The following is a 23,782-nucleotide window of genomic DNA, read 5'->3' on the forward strand; positions in this document are numbered from 1 at the left end:
TGCAAATTTGATTCTGATAATGGGTGGGATATCTTATTCATGAAGTCAAGTTTTCTTTGGCAACTGAAAGCAACCAGTAAGGTTCTAGAACCTCTGTAACTTTCCATCCAAGGACAAGAGAAGAATGAGGATCTTGAAAAAAATTAAAAGGCTGCTAAGAAACAAAAACAAAATAGCTTTAAGATTATGCTCCAAGCATTATGTCAGTTCAATATAATGATTACTATACATTGTCATGGCATAGAAGCATAAAGAGGGCTGGAATGGGAGTTTGAGGTTAGCAGATGCAATCTATTTTATATAGAATGGATAAACAACAAGGTCCTACTGTATAGCACAGGGAACTATATTCAATATCTTGTGAGAAGCCACAGTGGAAAATCATATGAAAAAAGAATGTATATACGTGTATAACTGAATCACTTTGCTGTATGGCAGAAATGAACACAACATTGTAAATCAACTATACTTCAATAAAGTAAAGTTTAAAAAAGGAGAAAGACAAAGGAGACTGTAAGCAAAATAACATTATCTTCTCCTACTTCTATGAATAATAAAAAGATCGTTAGGTTTATTAGCCTAATGTATTTTTATCATGCCTCCTAAAAAACTGACATCCAAAATGTCATATCAAGCCTGAGGTGAAGTTTTTCCTATGACGAAGTTTCAATGGACAGACACTTCAGTTTTTTGACCCAGTGCTTTTTGAGGGGAATTATGGGAAGTAAAAAGTGTCCTTCTCTTCATCCACATGAATAATGACATTTTAAAGTTAGGATTGAGAGGAGACGCGGGGGCCATTTTGTGAAGAGGCGAAGGCTGAGCTGTTGCGGCAGCGTTGCGGACCTCGAGCAGCAGTCGGCTTCTCAGCGTAGAACTCGGGAGTAGGAGATTCAGAATCGAATCTCTTCTCCCTTCCCCCTCCTGTGAGATTTTTTTGATCTTCAGCTACATTTTTCAGCTTTGTGAAGCACCTTACCATCAAAGACAATAGCCAGCAATGTTACCAACAAGACGGATCCTCGCTCCATGAACTCCCGTGTATTCATTGGGAATCTCAATACTCTTGTGGTCAAGAAATCTGATGTGGAGGCAATCTTCTCGAAATATGGCAAAATCGTGGGTTGCCCTGTTCATAAGGGTTTTGCCTTCGTTCAGTATGTTAATGAGAGAAATGCCCGGGCTGCTGTGGCAGGAGAGGATGGCAGAATGATTGCTGGCCAGGTTTTAGATATTAATCTGGCTGCAGAGCCAAAAGTGAACCGAGGAAAAGCAGGTGTGAAACGATCTGCAGCGGAAATGTATGGGTCAGTACCAGAACACCCTTCTCCGTCCCCTCTACTCAGCTCCTCTTTTGACTTAGACTATGACTTTCAACGGGATTATTATGACAGGATGTACAGTTACCCAGCACGTGTTCCTCCTCCTCCTCCTATTGCTCGGGCTGTAGTGCCCTCAAAACGCCAGCGTGTATCAGGAAACACCTCACGAAGGGGCAAAAGTGGCTTCAATTCTAAGAGTGGACAGCGGGGATCTTCTAAGTCTGGAAAGTTGAAAGGAGATGACCTGAATTCAGGCCATTAAGAAGGAGTTGACTCAGATAAAACAAAAAGTGGATTCTCTACTGGAAAACCTGGAAAAAATCGAAAAGGAACAGAGCAGCAAACAAGGAGTAGAGATGAAGAATGGTAAGTCAGAAGAGGAGCAGAGCAGCAGCTCCCTGAAGAAAGATGAGACTAATGTGAAGATGGAGTCTGAGGGGGTGGCAGATGACTCTGCTGAGGAGGGGGACCTACTGGATGATGATGATAATGAAGATCGGGGGGATGACCAGCTGGAGTTGATCAAGGATGATGAAAAAGAGGCTGAGGAAGGAGAGGATGACAGAGACAGCGCCAATGGCGAGGATGACTCTTAAGCACATAGTGGGGTTTAGAAATCTTGTCCCATTATTTCTTTACCTAGGCGCTTGTCTAAGATCAAAATTTTCACCAGATCCTCTCCCCTAGTATCTTCAGCACATGCTCACTGTTGTCCCCATCCTTGTCCTTCCCATGTTCATTAATTCACATTGCCCTGCGCCTAGTCCCGTTTTCACTTCCTTTGATGCTCCTAGTAGTTATGTTAAGTCTTACCCTGTAATTTTTGCTTTTAATTTTGATACCTCTTTATGACTTAACAATAAAAAGTATGTATGATTTTTATCAAAAAAAAAAAAATAAAGTTAGGATTAAGACTTTCAACAAGGAAACTGGTTTTGCTAACCAATACAGTTTAGGAATAACTTAAATAATCAATAATAAGTGTTGGAGGATTAAATTAATAACGTTAAAGATTCAGAAGAGTTGTTACTGCATGCATATTTTCCCTATTCTTATTCATTAATTCAACAGCATATAGTAATGAGTATTACATTCTGTGTGAAAAGCTTTGTTCTAGAGCTAAGTTTTGATGTTAGGCTAAACATATCCTGGTATTTTCCTAATGGAAAACCAGAAAAATGCCAATGTATATTAAATGATCTTCCTCAGATAGAAGTATATCTGACAAATGCAAATTGGGTCCTGAACCTTGGGTAAGGGATGCAGATTTCTTCAAATGTAAATCACTTGCACAGACATAATTAGGCTTTATTTAATAGTTGGTTGAAGAATCACCAAGCTTGAATGGACCTTAAAGTTTATTTCATTCAACTTATACACTGTAAAGATTACTGGACTTAATATATTTTTATTGTATTGAATTAAATTTAATTTAAAAAATTGAGTTTAAATGGCATAACTAAGCTCACAGTACTCAGAAACTGAGTAAGGAACTAACCTTGGGCCTTGTACTTTCCAATCCTGGATGTGTCCTTTAAGAAGTGGCCTTCATCATCTAATTTTACCCAACAGTTTCTTTAGCTATACTGTTTTTCAGACTTGGCCTTGACTCTAACGAATATGTGTTTCAAATTTTGTATTCATTTTAAATATATATTCAGATTACTGTCCATTAGAACACTTAACTCTACAGAAATAATCCATTAAAATTGCTGAAAATGTTGAACTGTAGAAGTTGACTATCCCCTTCCAATTTCTTAAAAAGCCAGTATTTAAAATACTCTAAAAAACAAACTGGCATAATATCGTGAGTTAGAGTTTTTAATCTTTGGTTTCTTGTTTTTGTTCTTAACCCACAAGCTAGGTGAAAGTTGACAGCTGTCAATCATATAAGATTAATTTAAACTACTCCAGGTCATGAAGTATGTTCCTACATAGAGCATTAGCTGTCTTGATTAGCTGCTGATGAAATGTTTTGACTAGTTACTTCTTTCAGAAGGACCAGATTGGGTGGGAACTAATGTGTTGATGAAATGGTTCCTTAAACAGCTCTATTTAGCGTTAAAGAAGGCCAGAATGTGTCTTTTTTTTTTTCCTTCTGAAAATGTTTATCTACCTAAATATACAGCAAAACATTGGGAAAGTTGAATTTCCAAAAATATTAATACCTCTCTGATTTCTTCTAGCTATGTCCTCTCTTATTTCTTATTATTGAACATTTTTTTCTCTAAGTTTATTTTGGTAAATTTTAGTTTTAAGGTAAACAGAAAGTCTGTCTCTCTTAATTCCAAATTTTGCTGAGACTAGTTATTTCCTTTTATCACATCCCCTAACTAAATTATTGAGGGCAGTTCTGAGGAGGAAGCATACTATTCCAAAATATTTCATTTCAAAATTATTTCAATAGCGAGGATAGAATATTTGTTTGTTTTCATGGATGCCACAGTTGCAGGTAAACTTTCTCAGAAAAATCCATAAACTATCTGTATTTTCTCTGCACTGGGCAGACATTTTCTGTCTTCTCAACATTCAATCAAACATATTTTTGGCTCTTAGAATATAGAAAAGAGCAATAAAAGTAACTTTATATGAAGGGCTGGCTTGAAGCCCTTCATTGTTTAAAAGGTATCTTTCTGATTATAAATTCATCAGTGCCGAAGAGCGAAAGACCATCAGGACATAATGTCATGACATCTTATTTCATCACTGACACTGGTTTCTAAACTTCAAAATGCAAAGCCATTATCTTCCTTTTTTTTTTTTTATCTTCCGGTTTAAGAAACAGTTTAACTCTGGAAAGATGGACTGTGTTATATTAAAAGGACCAATAAAATATAAAACATTTTTAGTAGATAGAAAATTTTTCTGCATGAAAACATAGGCAACAATATACTCCAGGTTTTCTATGATGATTCTAGTTTCAACTACCTGGTTCTTTTGCTATACTTGTAAATAATTCCACCAACTGGAAAAATAATATAGCTTGCCATAGCTAGTGTGTATTTTTTTGATTGGGGAAGTTTAACATAATGGTCAGAATATACTCAAAATATAGGTTCACTTTCTTTTTAAGACTCAATTTCCTCAGTAAATGTCCAGCCAAATTTGCCCCATCTTTCATGAGAGCAATGAGAGACCTCTCAGGATGGAGAAAACTCTATTCTTAGTTGTTTCCATCTGCCAAAGGAAAAAAAAAATGCTTATATGCCCAGTGTTCATTCAACAGAGATTTTCTGACAGCTCATTTTTGGATGATTCTTGTGCATACACACTGAATTTAAGAAATTTTATCACTTTAAAAATTGATTTTGCTATTACATATATTATGCTTTGGTCTACCAGAAGGCAGCATGCAGACACTAAGGTGGATAAGATCACAAGGTCTGTTTTTTTGTGTCCATGCGCTCTGGTTCTGCATTGCTTTAGTAACCTGTAATTTTCCTTCCTCAGGCCCAGCCAGAGCCACCAATGACAGCCACGGAGGTAGCTCAGTTTTCACAGACTGTATGTAAACAATGCCAGCCTGCACAACCATTGCAACAGCACTGCAAGGAGAACCCCCATGGTGCCACCAGTCTACTCAAATCCTGCCCAATTCTGTCACTCCATTTAGATCTGTTCCTCTTCTCGCTGCTCCCACATTTGAAAAAAATACTCTCCCTCATTTTCCCTGTTACCTACATTCAAAATTCTCCCCTTAACCAATATTATCTCAAGTCTTTAATATGAAGAAAATATTCTGGTTTTCAGTTTATACAAATGAATTAATGACTGATGCCCCTCTATGAGCCAAAAGTGATCTTTAATTGGTAGAACTTCCAAAGCATGCAAAGTATTTAATTTCAGGTAATTTGGGGGAAATATTTGGGGACCAGACTCTCCTTGGACTCTACATACTGCCATTCTTTCTACTCTAACTTCAGCTTTCTCATGTTGATAAAGAATAAAATCATTTCAGGGAATATCATTGACTTTTCAAGAAACTCATTGAATAAGTGTTGATGACAGTATATACTAAATTTAGAAAATTCTTATTACTTCATATTTTCCTAAAGTTTTGACCTGCTACTGCATCTTTAAAAATATTCTATGAATATAGAGACCATGTTTAATTTTGCACAACAAACATTTGCTAGGTTCTTCACATGCTACATAATAGGAATTCAAAATGTAAATAATATGAAATCCTTGCTCTTGAGGAGCTATGTCTAACTGGAAAGGCAGAAATAATTCAAGTTATGATAGAGCTATGCAGTGCAATAGAAGTATAGAGTTATGCAACTATTCCAGCCAATGAAATAACTTTTGCAAAGGAGTTAGGGAAGGAAAAAATATCATAGAATCAAGATGAGTTACTATACGAGAAAAACAAGTGAAAGGGAAGATTTCACACACCCAGAATATTAAGATGAAAGGCAAGGAGATATAAAATATCCCTGAGTGAGAGAAACCCATATGCTTTTTGGTTTCATCCAAATGCAGAATATGAGTCAGGGAGGAGTAGGTGATGGAGGCCAGTCCAATGGTAGTGGCCACTTATGCCAAACTAACTTTTAATCAGGGTAGTACAAGACCAGCTTCACATTTCAGACGAGCCATGTGTTGAGAGATGTTGGCATGGGAAAAGGAGAAAACAAGAGAGTTTGGGAAACCAGCCAACATGCTATTTCAGAAATCTATGGGAGAGACAATGACATTCTGAATTGAGGAAGTAGCAACAGGGAGATAGATGAGGGTACAGAGTACAAAAAAATAAGAGGAAGATTCAGCAAGAGTTGTTTGAGTTTGGATGGTGAGGGAGGGAGGATTTATCAGGTCTCACAAGAAGGTTAGCGATAACCTTAACTGAGATGGAAAATCCAAGAGCGATAATAGTTACAGGGATGGGGGTAGATAGGGAATGGAAGCTCAGTTTCGGGAATGCTGACTTTTCAACATTTGCATTTCCAAGTCTAAAGCTTGGGGGATAATAAAGGGGTGAATTTTTTTTTTTTTAATTGGGACTCATCACTGTATGGGTAGTAATTAAAACCGTAAGATTGCATGGGATCCTGAGGATTCATTTATAGAGTAAGAGGATGGAGCCTGGAAGATGATCAGGGTATATATTTAGAAAGGTGCAAAAAACAAAACAAAACAGTACAGGAAGGAGTGATCCTAGGGAGACATTCTGAAAAGGAGATGATGTTATATAAACATACTGGCAATGCCTGATGCCATATTATTGATACGCTTGAAGGTTCTATTCAGATAAATAATAAGATCTTGAGTACTACATAAAAACTTGTACAAACCCTGGTTAGAAATATCAGGTCATTGTCACTATTAGTTGGAAGTATTATCAATATTATTGCATTTTAATCTTTTCAACAACTGAGAGTTATATATCACATAGTTTACAGATGAAAAAAAAATGGAAGCTCACGGAAATAAGTGATGTTCTTGGGGTCTCAAAGATAACTAATGTATGAAACTGAGTTTTGGTTTTTGTCACTCCAAAATATGAGTTATTAACTGATAGGGTGGTTTGCTTCCCTTCCTAGCTTTTCCCGACATAGCTTCCATTTCACAGAACAATAATCAGTTTGGATATGTGTAATACCAATTAGCTGTTGAGAGATCTACTAAATTCCTTGCACTGGAGTTTAGAAAATGCCTCTGTGAACATAAACATTTCTGTGGCCTTATAGCATGGTATCATAAACCACTTCTTTCCTTTGAATTGGTCTTGGCTTCATGTCTTCCTTAAACAGTACACGGATGACAGAAGCACTGTTACCCTTGAGAAAGTTCTGTGTGACAAAGAGCAGAATGTGCTTGGGAAGCGTAGAAAGTAAAAGTGAACTGAGTTAAAGCCAAGCTTTGAGGAATGAGAGCCATGAACTGCACTTGAAGATTCGAAGTCCCAGTCTAAAGTTTCCAAGAGTCTTGATTTGGAGATATTTCCTGTATATAAACAAGAAATCTGTTGAAGCCAGGAGGCGCACAGATGGATGTCAGGGTGACGTTAAGGGAGAACAGAGAGTCATGAACTTGTGCAAATGTATGTATACAAATATTTTTGAATGCATGCATATTTCTGGACAGATTATCAACTGCCTTCTTTAGCTTTTCAAAGTGGTCCAAGACACGAATAAGTTTAAGAAATACCAATATTATTTATTTATATTCTTCTATTATGGGAAATTTTTAACGTACACAGAAAGAGAAACTCCCAAGTAGCTAATATCCAATTTCAAAAGTATCAATATTTTGTCAATTTTATTTTGTTATCTATTGCTTACCACTTTCGGATTTTGTATTGTTGTAAAGGAAATCATACATGCTATTTGTAGCACACAGTAAATTGTTCTTTAGCTCATGTCTCTAGTTTTTTGCCTCCCCTTCATTCAGTACATCACTGATGAGTTTTCTGAATGCTCCATTCTCATCACAATCAAAAACTTTGAAGATATAGTGGTTAAGAGCATTTGAGACTTCAAAAACCACTTCCAAATTATCTTTCCATTTTCTCTCATAGGAATAACTTAGAACCTTCTGCTCCAAACAACTTGGCTTATCCCTGAAATGTCTTAAATGTTTGTATGTTTAGGACTAGACTCCTTAGAATTTCTTATCCAGGAATTAGAACTCCTTATCCAAGACTCCTTAGAATTTCTTTACTCTATGCTTCTCCTCTCTAATTTTACCCACCTCTTAAAATATAGCTGAACTTTCATTGTGCCTCTCCAGAATATCTCAGAGAGCTGTAAGGGATCTGATTCCTATGAGGTTCTCAGATATTCATATATTTTACATATACTTTTTTCATTCTGACAATACAACTGTACAAGGTTAATTGTGCATTTTAGATGAACTTTTAAACATCTTAGAAAATATCTTCCAAGGATTTATTCCAGCAAGTCAGGAAGTACTTGACTTTTTTTTTTTTTTTTTTTTGCGGTAAGCGGGCCTCTCACTGTTGTGGCCTCTCCCGTTGCGAAGCAGAGGCTCCGGACGCGCAGGCTCAGCGGCCATGGCTCACGGGCCCAGCCGCTCCGCGGCATGTGGGATCTTCCCGGACCGGGGCACGAACCCGTGTTCCCTGCATCGGCAGGCGGACTCTCAACCACTGCGCCACCAGGGAAGCCCAGTACTTGACTTTTATGTCCACTTTCTGTTTTCTGGCAAACTGTATAAAGGCTAACTTTGGTATCTACTAGCCAAACATCATTCCATGGGTATTTTGACCATATGTTTGTTAGCCTGAATAGCCTAAGTAAGTTCTAGCAGTTTCCTTGAGCCACTTACTGACCCTGGGTTCCAACTATGAGTAAACAGGGGAAAAAATGGCTAATCAAGGCAGAAACAATTCCAGAACTTGTTTCTGATACATTTTGTTAATCCCCATCACAAGGCAATGAGGCAGATATTATTTTCGTTATCATTATTTTTATCATGATTGATGTTATCGGAAATTTTTACATAAAAAGACTGACAGTATAAAAGTCCACTACAAAGTTACAAAGCTTACAAGAGGAAGACGAAGACTTTAAAACAAGCTCTATTAGATATAAAAAAGTCTTGCTTGTTTCACTTTAACACAATGAGTGTACAAAATTCTGTGATGACGCTATACATTTCTCCTAGACCTAATCCAAACCACCCATAGTCCCATCATTCTATCCCAGACCCACTGACTGCCCAGATCAATATCAACCAATAATCAATATTTTAATTAGTTCACGCATATGACCAAATGACAGAGATCAAATAATCAATTCTGATGTCTGCTTTGTAGATGGCTAAGTCACTGATTGCTATCACCACCTAAACTATAGGATTCTCTCTCTCTGTGTCTCTTCTCTCTGGATGCTAAATAGGTCTGAGTGACCTATGGATAATTACAATCTTTATTGTAAAGGTCTATTGTAAAAATAGACCTCAGGGTCTATTCTGAGGATTTCATTTGCACAGTCAAATTGAAATCAACCAAAAGAAGGTCTATATCAGTTATCAGTTTAGTTCTAGACAGAAATATATTCAGGATAGTATGTTGCTGTCAAACACAAAGAGAATAAACAGGTAGCACCTCCTACTTCTCTTAGTAATAAACTTGATAACTGGTCCTTTAACTATTTTTGCATAACAAACTGTAAGTGGGGTTGGGACGGTTTGCATATTAATTTGCAGAGAGTTTAGTCCAGTTATAAATGAATACTGCAAAGTAGTTTTTGACAACTTACTAAAAATTTAAGTATGATTCCAAACCCTCAGGCTAGTTGATTTTTAAAGTTAAATTTTCTTCTGAAATAGCAATATGTGATGCCTGTCAAAAACCGAGAGCCATAATAGCTTTAGGCTACTTTCCAAAAATAAAATAGCAGGCTGTATCAGTCAGCAAAGAGCTGGTGCCTTGCTGTACATGGCCTCCTTTAATGGTTGATAACTCCTGCGGTTGAAATTTGCCTGCAACTTGTCTAGAAAAGGATGGCTCTGTATTAAGAACATGAAACAAATTATGCCTTGACCATCAAGGTGACAAAACAAGAGTGGACAGCCTACTTTTTGATAAGCAGATGGGTAAGAAAATGACCTACACTTTCCAAATGAGCAATAAAATCATAACCCAAATATTTCAACATGAAATGTTTCCTTACTTCACTTCCTCCTCTTGGAAAAAGAGACCTGAGGAAAGAAATTTGGTATGCATTCAGCACCTAATCTATGCCAGATATTAAACGAATTCCCCTGTTCTGGTAACTTGGCTGATACTAAGAAGAAGGGATTTTTCTAAGCTTGATGTAATGTTTGAGCGGGAGAGGGGAGGTAATATTCTTCTTGAGAATCCTCTTCGTATTTTAAGAAAATATGCTTTTTTTATTCTAGATCTCTGTCTCTAAAGCAGAGTAGTACCATCTATCTATGAAATGTTTACAAGTGTGTGTGTGTGTGTGTGTGTGTGTGTGTGTGTGTTTTGGGGGGCAGTTCTTGGTTTTCCTAATTCTTCGGGATAGAGATGCTCCTGGCATTTACTGGGCAGGAGCCAGGAATGCAGGTAGGGATGCTAAGTTGGGCCAGGTTGTCCAGCCCAACGTGTCAACAGTACCAATCCTCCACTTTACTCAGAAATACTGATCTCCACCATTGGCAGGTATTTATTTTATGTAAACATGAAATGGAAGGACGGCTTTAATATTACTCATCAATTCTGAGATGACAAATATCACATGTTTGTGATCTTATTGGTGGTAGTTTAACATGAGTATGTAAAGAATAGAAAGGATTTAAGGTATTTTCTCACCCATGAATCAAATAAGCCCAGGTATCTGTTAATATCATTACTACTACTACTACTACGGCAACGGCTACGATATTCTCAGTGTTTGGAAGAGTCTTCAGGAAATGGAATATTCCCCCCGTGAAGAAATTATTGTTCTTCTAAAAAACATGATTCATGGTTCAGCTGACCCTTCCAAAAGATAAGTTTCTTGCTTACATGCAGCATGGTTTGCAAATTACCGTCTTCATTTCTTTTATTATTTTGGTGAAAAAATATTCATGATGCATAATGATATGCAGAAGTGATATATAATAGTTAAATTATCCATAAAATAATATACATCCAACCCCAAAGAAAGTAGAATATCATTCTGCAGGTGGGGACAAGATCCCCTCCCATTCGGCAGTGTTACTGATAATTTCAGACAGGCCTTGAAAAGGAAGAGTGCTGGTGAGAATATAAGGAAAGGGGGCCATGTGAGATCAATCTGAAATTGCTAATCGCTTACTTAATCTCTCTTTTCTTTCACAAACACCCTTTCCTGGTTGCATAAATCACCAATTCACCCTTTGCGTGCTGCCAATAAAACCAGCCAGCTGGAAGGTGTTTTGTTCCTCTTATTTTCTTTATCTTTTTTTTCCCACCAAACTATATTTATTTAGTATAAAAGATTTTACCGCACTCCATGAACAGTTCCAAAGTCAGGCTATTCCAAGCCACAGACTATCTTCAGCAAATTACAACCAACCCTCTAATCTATTTTTCGATGAGGATTTTTTCTTGTTTTCCTTTCAACTTTTTGTTCACTTGTTTTTCGTTATGACTCTCAAGGTGTGTCTGTAAAGCATTTCATTCTTGCCAGTTCTCTAGCTTTATTGAAAGAATAAAAAAATGAGGATATTGGGTACTAAAGAAAATTCCTCCCTTTTAACACTTACAAACCACCTAGAATATGTAGAAATTAGTGAACTGGGTTCTCCCCTGGTGCCTGGTAGTGGCTTGGAGAACTTCATAAAGTGCTCCAAACCGGCGTGGTGCCATTTGCCTTGTTAGTGTTTCACTCGTTGCTGACAATATAAGTGAACTTAATGTCAAGTTCACCTTAATGTCCCTGTCTCATATCCTGACATGCATGAAGACACCTGAAGAACCGTCTGATGGTTATCCATCTTAACCATTCCTGGAAATGACAAAACTTTTAAATTTACTTGTCATTTATAACTTAGAACTTGTATAGAGTTAGATTCAATCCTGTAATCAGGATTTACTGAGGGGTTAGAGACTAGGAGAGTATTCAGCCACAGGATTCTAAGAGGAAGGAGGAAATACTTCTAAGGAGAGAAAGAAACCTGCAAGATCACCAACATTTTTATCTATGGCCTGGATGTCCACACTGCATTGTCTCTGTGGATTAGATATCAGACCAAGAAATTCTACATTTGCTAATATTTTTATACAACTTTAAAGAAATTCTATACCTTGTTAAAGAAATTCTGGAAAATGAATATGCATATATGATGTGAATAATCAGCTCTTATTTATGTTCTGAAATTTGGATTTTTCTTGACAAGTTTATTTAACGAAAGAAGTCATTCTTGAGTAGGTATTTATAAAGCAAATCTAAAGTGAATCCTGTGTTTGTTTTGTTTTCTTTTCCATTCCTTACATACAATTTCAGGACTCATTCTTCGGCAGAAAAAAGTGTGATCCAAAGCCAAACACAGGGGTGGCTGACAGTGTGTACCTGGCCTCTGGCAGGAGGAAAGTCTCAGGGCAGATCAGTCACGCAGAAAGCATGCGTAGGGCACAAGGACTGGGATCTTGGGGGACCCATGTCTTAGACCTGGATATTTGAATATGAATATGCCCTCCCGGGTACCCACGGAATAATAACAGTAGCAACGATGATGATAGTAATAATAATAATAGTCATAATAATATTTTTGTGCATTAATATTCTGCTTACGTGTTTTATATGTATTTAATTGCAACAACTCCTTCAGGAAAGTATTATGATCGTTATCACCAGGATTTTACAAAAAAATGTCATAGCTTGTTCTGACCAAATTACAGAAATAGAGGCTGCAAACATCCAGTAATTCTGAATATTTTACGTTGAGGGGAGAGGCTGCCCATTCATTTATTCAAGATGCTGTTATTGCTCTTCATTACTTTCCTAGGGCTGCTATTTCTAGAAATTACTACAAACTGGGGGGCTTAAAGCAACAGAAACTTACTGTCTCAGAGCTCTGGGAGTCTGAAATCAGAGTGTTGGTAGTTCCACGCTCTGAGACCTGCAGGAGAATCCTTCTTTGCCTATACTGGCTCTGTTGTGTTGTCAGCAGCCTTTGGCATTCCTTGGCTTTGCAGAGGCATCACTCCAAGCTCTGCCTTCATCATCACGTGGCATTCTCCCTGTGCGTCTTCACACAGCCTTTCCTCTGTGTGTGTCTGTATCCAAGTCCCCCCGCCCTTTGTAAGGGAAATATAATCCAATCATATCTGGATTAGGGCCCACCTTAACGACCTCATCTTAACTTGGTTGAATCTGTAAAGATCCTATTTACAAATAAAATCACATTGGGAGTACTGGTGGTTAGGGCTTCAACACGTCCTTTAGTCAGTGGTGGAGGGGACACAATTCAACCCATAACACTTGGTTTTGTGGTAAAGGAAAGTGATACAAAGATGAATTGGACACCTTCCCTGCCATTAAGCATCTCACAATTTAATTGAATAGCCATGAAAGTAGATAGAAACTGTACCATAGGGTGTCAAATACTTTGGTTAAGTGAAGTTCAGGGTACTTTGGAGGCTGTAAGAAATTTGTCAAGAAAGACAAGCTGACGAATGCCTAGGTAAGCCCTGAAAAATAAAGATGAATTAACAAGTGAAAAAGAATACACAAGAGACAAAAGTTGAGAGTGAGTGAACATGATATACCAGGAAACTTTCAAGAAGTTGTGTGTGGCTGGAATTTAGAGAGTAGATGCAAATAAAGGAAGAGACGTGATGAGAAATAAAACTGAACTGGTGGGGGACAAAACCAGGAAGGGTCTTGTGTATCACTAAAAATAATTTAGGGCTTCCCTGGTGGCGCAGTGGTTGAGAGTCCGCCTGCCGATGCAGGGAACACGGGTTCATGCCCCAGTCCGGGAAGATACCACATGCCGTGGAGCGGCTGGGCCCGCGAGCCATGGCCGCTGAGCCTGCGCGTCCGGAGCCTGTGCTCCGCAACGGGAGAGGCCACAACAGTGAGAGGCCCGCGTACCAAAAAAATAATAATAATAATAATTTAGATTTACTTCCCTACAGTAGGAAATTATGGATGGATCTTTGGGACAGAGGCTGACTTATTAAAATATGTGTGAGGTTAGATGTGAAAAGAACAAGATATAATGATCAATAGATGTGATGGAGAGAAAGGAAACAGTGGAAAGGATGATCCTTGATCTTTACTTTGGACAACTGGTTAGGGAACTGGGTCAATCTCAATATGCAAAATTTAGCTAAAAGATCTACTTTTGGGAGACAGGATAATGAGTTCAGTTTGGGACACTGCAAAGAATTTGAGATGCCTGAAATATCAACAAATTAGTTTGGAGAAGAAATAGTTGAATCTGCATGTCTGGAATGTGGCTCAGAACTACATACAGAAATCATCCACATGTAGGGGTAGGGAGATCACTGAGGAGGAGTTGGCAGAATGAGAAAAGAATCTTAAAGAAGACCATAACTCAAACCTTTGCAACCAGCAACTTCTTACAGTTTAGACCACTCGTTCCCAATCTTTTCAACATTATCTCTTACAGTGAAAATGAACAATTGTCTACATAACACATGACCAGAGTCAACTCCCTGGAGACTCTTACTGTTCTACACCCACAGTCAGTTCTGTAGCATCACTATCTCTGGCACAACTGTCATCTATTTGTATCACACTGGAGTGCCTGAAGTGCCCATTGTGAATGTCTCAGAAAAAGGTAAACTATAATGAAGTGGTCGGAGAGAAGAGAAAATTCAGGAAAGAGTGATGAACGAGAAGATTGTGAAGAGATTCTAAAATGGAGAAATGATTTACAGTGCTAACACTTCAGAAAGTTCAAGATAATGACTTTAAAGTTCCCATGGCACTTAGCAGCTAGCATCTTTAATGATTTTGACAAGATCAGATTCTATGGGATGATGGATGCAGAAATCACCTTGCATCAGATGAGAAACTGAATGAGAATTAGAGTTGAAAGTATCAAGTTCAAAGTACTCTTTCTAGTAGCTTTGTTATTCAAAGAAGGAGAGAAATGTGTGTCTGTTAAAAAAAAAATCAAAGAAAAATTTTAAGTGGGAGTGTTTTAAGCATGATTATATGCTGAAGGAAATAATCCAGAGGGGAGAGAGAGATAGAGAGGTTGTTATTTTAGATGAGAGAAGAGATAGTCAGTGAGTCACGAAGGGAGGCATTGATGGCCTCAGGGTTCAGGTAAAGCTATGAATCTTGGATGGAGGCGGAACTTCTCATTGTAAGATGTCAGGAGAGAAGGAAAAGATGCAAGAGGATGCAGATATATTAATGGGATTGGAAAGCCATAATGGGATTGTGAAATAGGAGACTAGGAAGTTTTTGAGTATAACAAAAATCCTAGTCCTTGGGCAGTCAAAGAGAGAAATGAATATTGGAAATGCTGTTGTGGGAAACAGTAACAAGAACTAAAGATGGGGCTAATATGTGGGATGTGTGAAGAACTGTGTGATGGATGGTATCAATACATAGGAAAGAGAAAATCATATACCAGGAGCCAAAGTCTGCAGTGAATGTGGAGAAGGGGCCTGGAAGTCAAAAGGTGACAATGATTAGGGAGAGGATGGCAACATAAATGGAGGAGGAAGTCTTACAGAAGAGTGTGTCAACAATCACTGTAGAAGAAGGTACTGGAACACTAAATCTGTTATTTGGGTTCTGGAATACTCTATTCAGTGGAGCTGGAAGAAAATAGTCACTACATAAAAAGCCTGCTGAGTAAAATGTGGGGTGATCAATTTTCCTGGTAATAACCTTCCCTGTACCTCTGTGAACTATGGATGGATAAGAGACAGGTATTTGGTCAGGTGGCTGTGTCAATGCATAGTCCAACTTTGGACATTGCCAGGAATTATCAAAGGACTTAAGGCTCCAAATCTGGAAATGCGCCCTTGAGTAGCAAGAACTTACTCTGAGCCAGTTACGACTCGTCAGATCTCTGTGCCTTCTCTGGCTCAGGGCACAGCAAAGTGTGGCTGAGAACACATGTAAAAGTGGACTCCATTTGGTGTTGGGTACACTTGCTTCCCATAATGAAACTAATAACTCCTGGTAAAACATCTTAGGAAGAACTGTGTAATACAGTATTGACACTAGTCATCTCAGCAAGAACCAACTCTAAAAGGTATTCCAGAGGTGGTTCTTCCAAGAACCATAACAAACTATGGTCTGAGGACTGCCTCTCCTGGGGGCTTATTAGAAATACAACATACCAAAATTTATGGGATGCAGCAAAAGCAGTTTTAGGAGGGATGTTCCTAGCAATAAACACCTATATTAAGAAAAGTGAAAGAACTCTAATAAACAACCTAACTTTAGAAACTCAAGGGACTAGAAGAAGAAAAAAACTAAGCCTAAAATTAGTAGAAGGAAGGAAATTTAAAAGATCAGAGAGGGTGCTTTTCTCTGTTGAATAAACTCTTCTGCCACCCACCTCATTATTATGCCAAACTGGAAAGTATTAGGAAGAGAAAACTAGAGTAAACTTAAGCTTCAGTCTATTGGTTTACTTTACTTAAAGGAGAGCTCTGAGCAGGAGAAACAACTTCAAGACCATCATGCCATTGGGCTAGAGTGTATTATAAAAGAAGATATATATTTAAAGGTCCCAGTGATTCATTTGAATCATGGTTTGAATGTCTTTTTTCCCGCTAATTCAAGTTGAGCTCTTTGCTTTAGCTCCTTTTTAAAGGTTGCATGTGTGTCCATGTGTGTGTATCTGTATTCTTCAACATTTTGTTTGGCTTCTGGTCCAAATGATGAGATACCTTTTGAACTACTATTGCTTGGATTCTTGTAATGAACCATAGATTAGAGTCAGGCTCAACCAATGCCTATTGTATAAAGCACCTGCAGTGTACCAACTATATGTTTATTTATATGAATCCCATTAAATCTATGCGATAAATTTTATTTATTTATGTTTTCCTGAAGTAGCTGGTAAACTGAAGAACCGGGAGTCCAGTGCCATTTTCACTACAGCAAACCTGAGCAGTCAAAGGTTTCCACCCTTTCTAAGTCTATACGCCATTTGTATTTTTTCAGCTTTAAAATAAGTTAAAAGAGCTTTGAAGAATCATAATTTTTTGGACATGTAGTAAAAATATAGCAAGTGAGTTCAATAGCATTTTTGAGGAGGTAGACGTGCGTGTGCATACCCTCATACACACCCTGCCCTGGATGTGTGTGCCTGCTGGGGGCTAGTCAAAGAGGAATGTTGTAAGAAGTATATGAATTGCTTTTAAGAGTGATCGCTTTGCAATGGGAAGTGTTTTTACTTGTTCTTGCTCTATATCTTTTTCTTTCTTTTAAACAAAGGAGAGATTGTTTACAGCAGCTCAGCTATATTTTGTAACACATCATTAAGATGATCCAACCCAGGCTGCTCACAAGAGCCAATTTTTTTAGGTGATAATGAATTTCTGATACACAGAAGCCAGACAGGTTAGGTTATTCTGGGGATTCAGTCAGGTTTTTTGGGGGGTGTCTTGTATACACATAGTTTTCTCCTAAGACAAAATTAATAACTTTAAAAGCACCTAAAATATAGAAAGAAATATCCTAAACTCCAAATTAGTGGTCATATCTCATGCATCCAGGAACCTAAAATGAGAGTGGAAGTAAACTAAATGGCAGTGATGATTTTAAAGAGCACTGTATACCTAGCTTAATTTTTCCAACATGTCATTAACCTTAATAGTTATATAGATAATATTTTTTAAAATGATTTTTTGGGGAAAAACTGACTAAAGTGTCATCTCTCAGTTCATTTTGAAGGCAACTTTTGCATGCAATAATAAAGAACATGCACCCAGACATTCACTAGTAGCACTTTAACTCAAACATTTCCTGTCTCTAGTGTTCAAAAAAAAAATTGCAAATATACAGCACCTTGTGTACATTCTTTTTTCTCTTCCTGCCAACAGATGGATTCTCCCTTCTGTTCCCAGACACCAGAGATGTCATCAGCTGTTATGAGAAAAGACAGGTTCCTAAATTCAGACCTTGAAGGAGAAAATTGTTTTACTTCACCTTTAGTAAGGATTTCATTTGTAATGTTCCTGTCAATCGAAACATACCAAAGAAGACAATGACTGAACATTGCAGCAGAGCAAGGTGGCAGAAGGAAATGAGGCTGTGGCAGAGACTGGAAATGCTGGGATCTGCCCTCTGTGTAGACATGAATCCTTTCACAATCATAAATCTCTCTCACAATTCCATCACTGGGTAAAGGTCATCTAGCTTTATGTATTCAACCTAATCTCCTTTCCATTGAGAAAGATGGAGCTCAATCACAAAACGAATGAGGATGTCTTGGAATATGACTAAATTAAATTTCACAAAAAAAAGTGGATATAAAATCATAAAACCTACTGAGACAGAGAGAGAGAGAGAAAGAGAGAGAGAGAGAGGTTAAAGGTAGCTATCCAAGATCAACTTTAGCTTACTCAAGATTTTGTTCTTAACAGTCCCTGCCTTTCTATTTCCATTGGTACATGAAGAACTAGAGGCAGAGATAGAAGCCCACCAGGCAACATGGGAGGGGCACAGCAGGATCCTCTGAAAGATATAAATGGTGGGTTAGAAACTTGACCTGATTTTTGCAAGAAGAACCTTATCTTCTTGAAGTCTTGAAAATACTTCTCTTGTCCCTTTTTATTTTAGCACACACAATTAGTTTCTTTCAGCTGTTGTAGCTTATTGAATTTTTGAGAATCTTCCATAGTCTTTTTGATATATGGAGCTGATCAATACTTAAGTTATTCTCCACTTAAACAGTTAAGTTTTTAGACTCATGGTAAGATTTAGTATTTATCTTATTAAAATTTACCGTTTTATTGAGCCCAGTTTTGCTGTATGATGTAATAAATTTGTTGTTATTTCCAGTTTCGTGGCATAAACACAGTATAAGTCACTAAGAGAGGGGGGAAAAGGCAGAGGATGAAATGAAATATTTCAGACTTGACATTTGTATTGGGGCTTTGAAGGATAAGAGGGATTTTGAGAAATGAACGTCACATAGAAGGTTACATTTTTTTTCTTATCCCACTATATGCTTTGCTTCTAGCTGCATCACCTTCTTCTCCAACACCCACCAAAACATGTCTTATATATGATGATCATACTAGTGGGACAAGAAAAAGAAAAACAAAATATTAACACCACCACAAAGATTCTAAAAGTTATCTCTGGGATTTTACTTTATGTTGTAAGCTGTAGGGAAATTGAGAAATTCAAAACAAAGGGAAGTAAATTAATTTGTGAAAAAAATCTCATTTATAAATGAGGGAATAACAGGTGGATAATGGTTAAAAAATAGAGGTTCTCAACAAAGATGATAGCACCCATCCCATCGCTAACTTCTATCCAATTTATTGCAAAATATGAGGGTTATGGGGAAGGGATTAGTGTCAAGATAAATGGAAGGTCATAATGACCTTTAATGTCAAGAGCAAGGGATGGTAAACATCCTGCAGATTTTCAGGCAGACCCAGCGAAGAAGAATTATCCTTCTCCAAATGCCAATAACAACACCATTGCGAAACAATGGTAGCGGTTACATGACTTCTTCAAAACTCAGACAGTTATGCCAAAGACAGGATTCAAACTCTTCCTCCACATTTTGTACATGTTCACTTCTTGAACCTTTAAAATCCTTTATGTCTGTATAGTTAGGCCTTTTATAAAAACTGTTTGTATATTTCTTTTCTATTTCAGTTTTTTTATTTTCCATGTTGCCCATTTGACAATTAGTGTGTGCTAGCCAGTTGTGTCTTGTTCTACATGTAGGAATGTAGATAATGTCAGAAACTGAAAGAAGTTTCTGTGTGTTTGGATGTGGAACTTCTCAAGGATATAAATAAATGCCATTTCACCTAGTAAACTGTAAGAACTTTGGGGGCAAGTCCATGTCTATTGTTTCATTATGGCTTTAGTGCCAAGCACCATGACCTATGAGATGTAAGAACTTAACTGTTTGATTCCGAGGAAATACGTTAAGTGTTTACATGTGGGTTTTATTTGTAAAGTGTATTTATTATCATATTCTCTAATAAGATTATTTCACTAGACAGGATTCTGGAGAAAATATTCCTAGAATCAAGTTTTACAAACAACATAAATGCTGAGGAAATCTTAAAAGTTCTGAAATACTTGGATTCTGCATATTTCCTAGAAAAAAAGATATCAAATATGCACATAAATATATAAATAAGAGAATAAGATTCCTTTATAAATATATATTTTAGCTCATGATCATGCATATAAGCAAACTCCATATGTCGGTATTTATGGTTTGAGTATCTGCCAAGATTTGAAAGTGGGGCTGTGTTTTGCTTGCTGTCTTTCCCTATTGATTAAGTTATTAGGTGAAATCGGGCAAATCCCTCATTTTTCTCATAAGTCAGCATCTTTATCTCCACTAATACATCTTGGGAACCAGGGATACGGCAAGCTCTACCTGCAGGTAGTAACAAAGAACATAATAATTTTTAGCAAAAGAGGAACTGTATTTTTATTTTAGTGTCAATAATATACCTTTGAGTATTTTTAAGAAATTGGGGTTTATTTAATTCAGGTTGGTTGCTTTTCGTTTTCATCTTCACCTTATGAGTTAACACACCATCAGAACTGAAATAACTGAGATGGCTTGTTCCACATCAATTGTGCAGGCAGTTATCCTACTTCATGTGCAATGCTCCTTTGTTCCCTTATGACAGGACCTCAAGATTTCCAAAGGGACACCTGTAAGCCAAAGTCATAAATCTGGGAATATGTCACTTTGTTTCTACATAGATCTTTCATTAGTCACCTATACCAATGTTCCATTGGTCAAATTTAATTTACAAGGTGAACTAAACAGTCAGCTATACTAGCAGATGTGTGCTATCCCAGGGGATCAAGATATCATTCTATCCTTGTTGAACTGCATCTTTTTTTTTTGCGGTATGCGGGCCTCTCACTGTTGTGGCCTCTCCCGTCGCGGAGCACAGGCTCCCGACGCGCAGGCTCAGCGGCCATGGCTCACGGGCACAGCCGCTCCGCGGCATGTGGGATCTTCCCGGACCGGGGCACGAACCCATATCCCCTGCATCGGCAGGCAGACTCCCAACCACTGCGCCACCAGGGAAGCCCGAACTGCATCTTTAAATATGTTTTGGGCTTTCCTCTTTTCTGTATGTGATTTTTGTTAGTTTATTTTTGGATTAGAAAAAAAAAACACACGGGTACCTGAGGCTATTTTTAAAGAATTAATACTATAAAATTAACTTTAAGAAGGGGAAAATAGAGATGAGAGAAAAAGCAATACATGGAATGATGTCTTGATCCCCTGGGATAACTCCGCCTTAACTGCAGTAGAAAAAGCCAGTGAGGGCAAGAATGGTGGGGAACTAGAGGAAAATGAACTTTATCAGTGATGTCTTGGGTAGTTGGAGATCAGTTTGATAGAAGAAAGTAACATCAGTTGAATTACTCAAAATAGTGTTGCCTTCCATGAAATTTTAATTTAAGTCTCCACTCCACTTGCATGGAAACCCATCAGGGCTATTCAGCTACAACCACCTGACGAAAATTCCTCATTTTTACACTCAAAGCCAGTCTATGTAGCTAAGATGGCATATTAATTTCAGGCAACTTCTGATCCTATGTGAAATGTGTAAGAGCTAAAGTCTTCGTACATCATGCTTTGTGCACGGTTGGTGGTGAGGGGTAATCACTCAATATGTAAATAATCCCATTTCAAACAGAGAACAATGGCTAGAACTCAGGAGGGAGGAGCAGTTATCCTTAAATCAGGACTATCAGGAAAGCATGGTACCGAGTCCTGTGCAACAGACAAAAACCCCTATTTCACAGGTAAGAATAAAAGGCTGTGTATGAAAGTGTAGGTTAGCTCGGGGTCTGGGGTAATAGATTCATTCCTAAAGGTGAAAGGTAATAAGGAAGGAAACGGTAAATGCAAACTTCCCCTACTTTAAAATTTAGCCTCCAGGTGGCCTGGAGTGAAAAGATTCTTTGAGATAATTATGAACTTTGGGCATTCAAAGTCTCAGTACAGTATTTATTATATTCCTGTTTTTTAAAAAAATAAAAACCTCTACGTGCTGAATATTTGAAATGACCTTAAAATACACTAAATTCATTTTAACGTATAATAAAATATTGAACCCAAACCATCTCTAAATTGTACATTTGTGGACGCTTTTTTATCCCATATTTATGTATTCTAAAGGGTTGAATTTTATTTTGTTTATTTTTTATACAGCAGGTTCTTATTAGTTATTTATTTTATACATATTAGTGTATATATGTCAATCCCAATCTCCCTATTCTAAGGGTTTGAATTCAGAATATTATATGTGTATCTATGAGTACAGCTGACTGTTTTATAAAGAGTTAATTAATCCTACATCTATTTACTTTCAGAAAACATAATTTAAGAAGATGAACAGTACTTATTATTGAGTACATAATAGGGCTGAGCAACCAGGCACTTTATATTTTTAACCCCAAACTCTGGCCAACATCAGAATTCCTCAGTTATGTCCACACGGACAATATGATGTGGCAGCTTTTGCCAATGATGAAATTCACACACAAGTATTACAAATCACTTTGAGCAAGGCTCCTTAACGGCTCCTTCAGAGAACTTCCCAATAAAAAAAATACTTAATCTTTGCTCTTAAGATAATTAGGAAGTCCAGAGATTTTAGAACCATCCATTTAACCAAAGTGGAAGATTCGGGACAAAACCAGAATTTACCCATTTCCTTCTCTATTTAAAAATAACTGTTCAGGGGCTTCCCTGGTGGCGCAGTGGTTGAGAGTCCACCTGCCGATGCAGGGGACACAGGTTCGTGCTCCGGTTCGGGAAGATCCCACATGCCGCGGAGCAGCTGCGCCCGTGAGCCATGGCCGCTGAGCCTGCGCGTCCGGAACCTGTGCTCCGCGACGCGAGAGGCCACAGCAGTGAAAGGCCCGCGTACCGCAAAATAAATAAATAAATAAAGCAGATTTAAAATAAATAAATAAATAAAAAATAACTGTTCAACGACTAATATTTCAGCATGTGCCTAACCTTTCACTGAGTAGTTTGGTTAAATTTTCCCTTTGCAATTCCTCCCCCCACCCCCAATCTCCTTTTCAACTACCAACTCTTTAATTAATACCTTGATGCCTTTAAACCTACCTTACTTCAAATCATAATTCCTACCTGAGCCTATTTCTTCTCTTACATTAGGCTAATCTTTAAAACCACTTCCAATCGAATGTCTCATTTGTTAAAAAAAAAAAAAAAATTTTGAAGTATTGTTATATGTTGAAAAAAAATCATAGAATACAGAAAAGAATAATAAAGAAGACATAATCACCCAAAATTTCACAGCAGGGAAAACTACAGTGAATATTTGGCTTATTTCTGTTCAAACCTCTCTAAGAATAAATCAACACTTAGAGAGATATTTTACAAAATTGAGATTGATTTGAATATATCGTGATCTGATTTGTCTTAACTTAGCAACATATCAATGCATTTTTCATGTGTGAACTATCATTTAAGATATGTTTCAATGGCTTTGAATTATCCCAGTATATGGATGTACTTAAGTTACTTAACAAATATCTTACTGTTTAGACACAGAGATCGTTTTAAAATTTTCACTATTATAAAGAACACAGCAATAATCGTATATGTTCATAAATTTCTAATCTCTAAAATAAGTTCTCTGAAGTAGAACTATTAGTTCTAAGGTTATGAACATTTTCTTTTAAAGTTTTTATCTAATGGCTGCATTGCCCCTCAAAATTTCCTTCATGTATATCATAGATAAGTTTTCTCACAGTTGCTGTTATACATAGATTGACTATCATCTTGTTTTCTAAACTGGATGGCTCCTGCGGGAG

At 37.4% G+C, this 23,782-nt stretch overlaps 2 protein-coding genes across 3 annotated transcripts in view; one reads left to right on the forward strand and one right to left on the reverse strand.

Moving 5' to 3' along the window:
- The window catches only part of LOC309967717 (uncharacterized protein), a 151,095-nt gene that overhangs the window by 60,908 nt on the left and 66,405 nt on the right, over window positions 1–23,782 (reverse strand). For both annotated transcript variants that reach the window (XM_082848487.1, XM_082848488.1), the window contains one exon: window positions 17,771–17,848. In XM_082848487.1, the coding sequence (XP_082704613.1) occupies window positions 17,771–17,848 (78 nt within the window). The remainder of the gene's footprint in view (window positions 1–17,770; window positions 17,849–23,782) is intronic.
- On the forward strand, window positions 819–1,584 carry LOC309966949 (heterogeneous nuclear ribonucleoproteins C1/C2-like; the record flags this gene model as incomplete). Its single annotated transcript, XM_082847406.1, has 1 exon — window positions 819–1,584. Exon 1 carries the CDS (start codon window positions 1,030–1,032, stop codon window positions 1,582–1,584), a length of 555 nt encoding a protein of 184 aa, XP_082703532.1. The 5' UTR covers window positions 819–1,029.

This window comes from Leucopleurus acutus (assembly GCF_964270905.1).
Source record: "Leucopleurus acutus genome assembly, chromosome: 10".
Classification (NCBI taxonomy): Eukaryota; Metazoa; Chordata; class Mammalia; order Artiodactyla; family Delphinidae; genus Leucopleurus; species Leucopleurus acutus.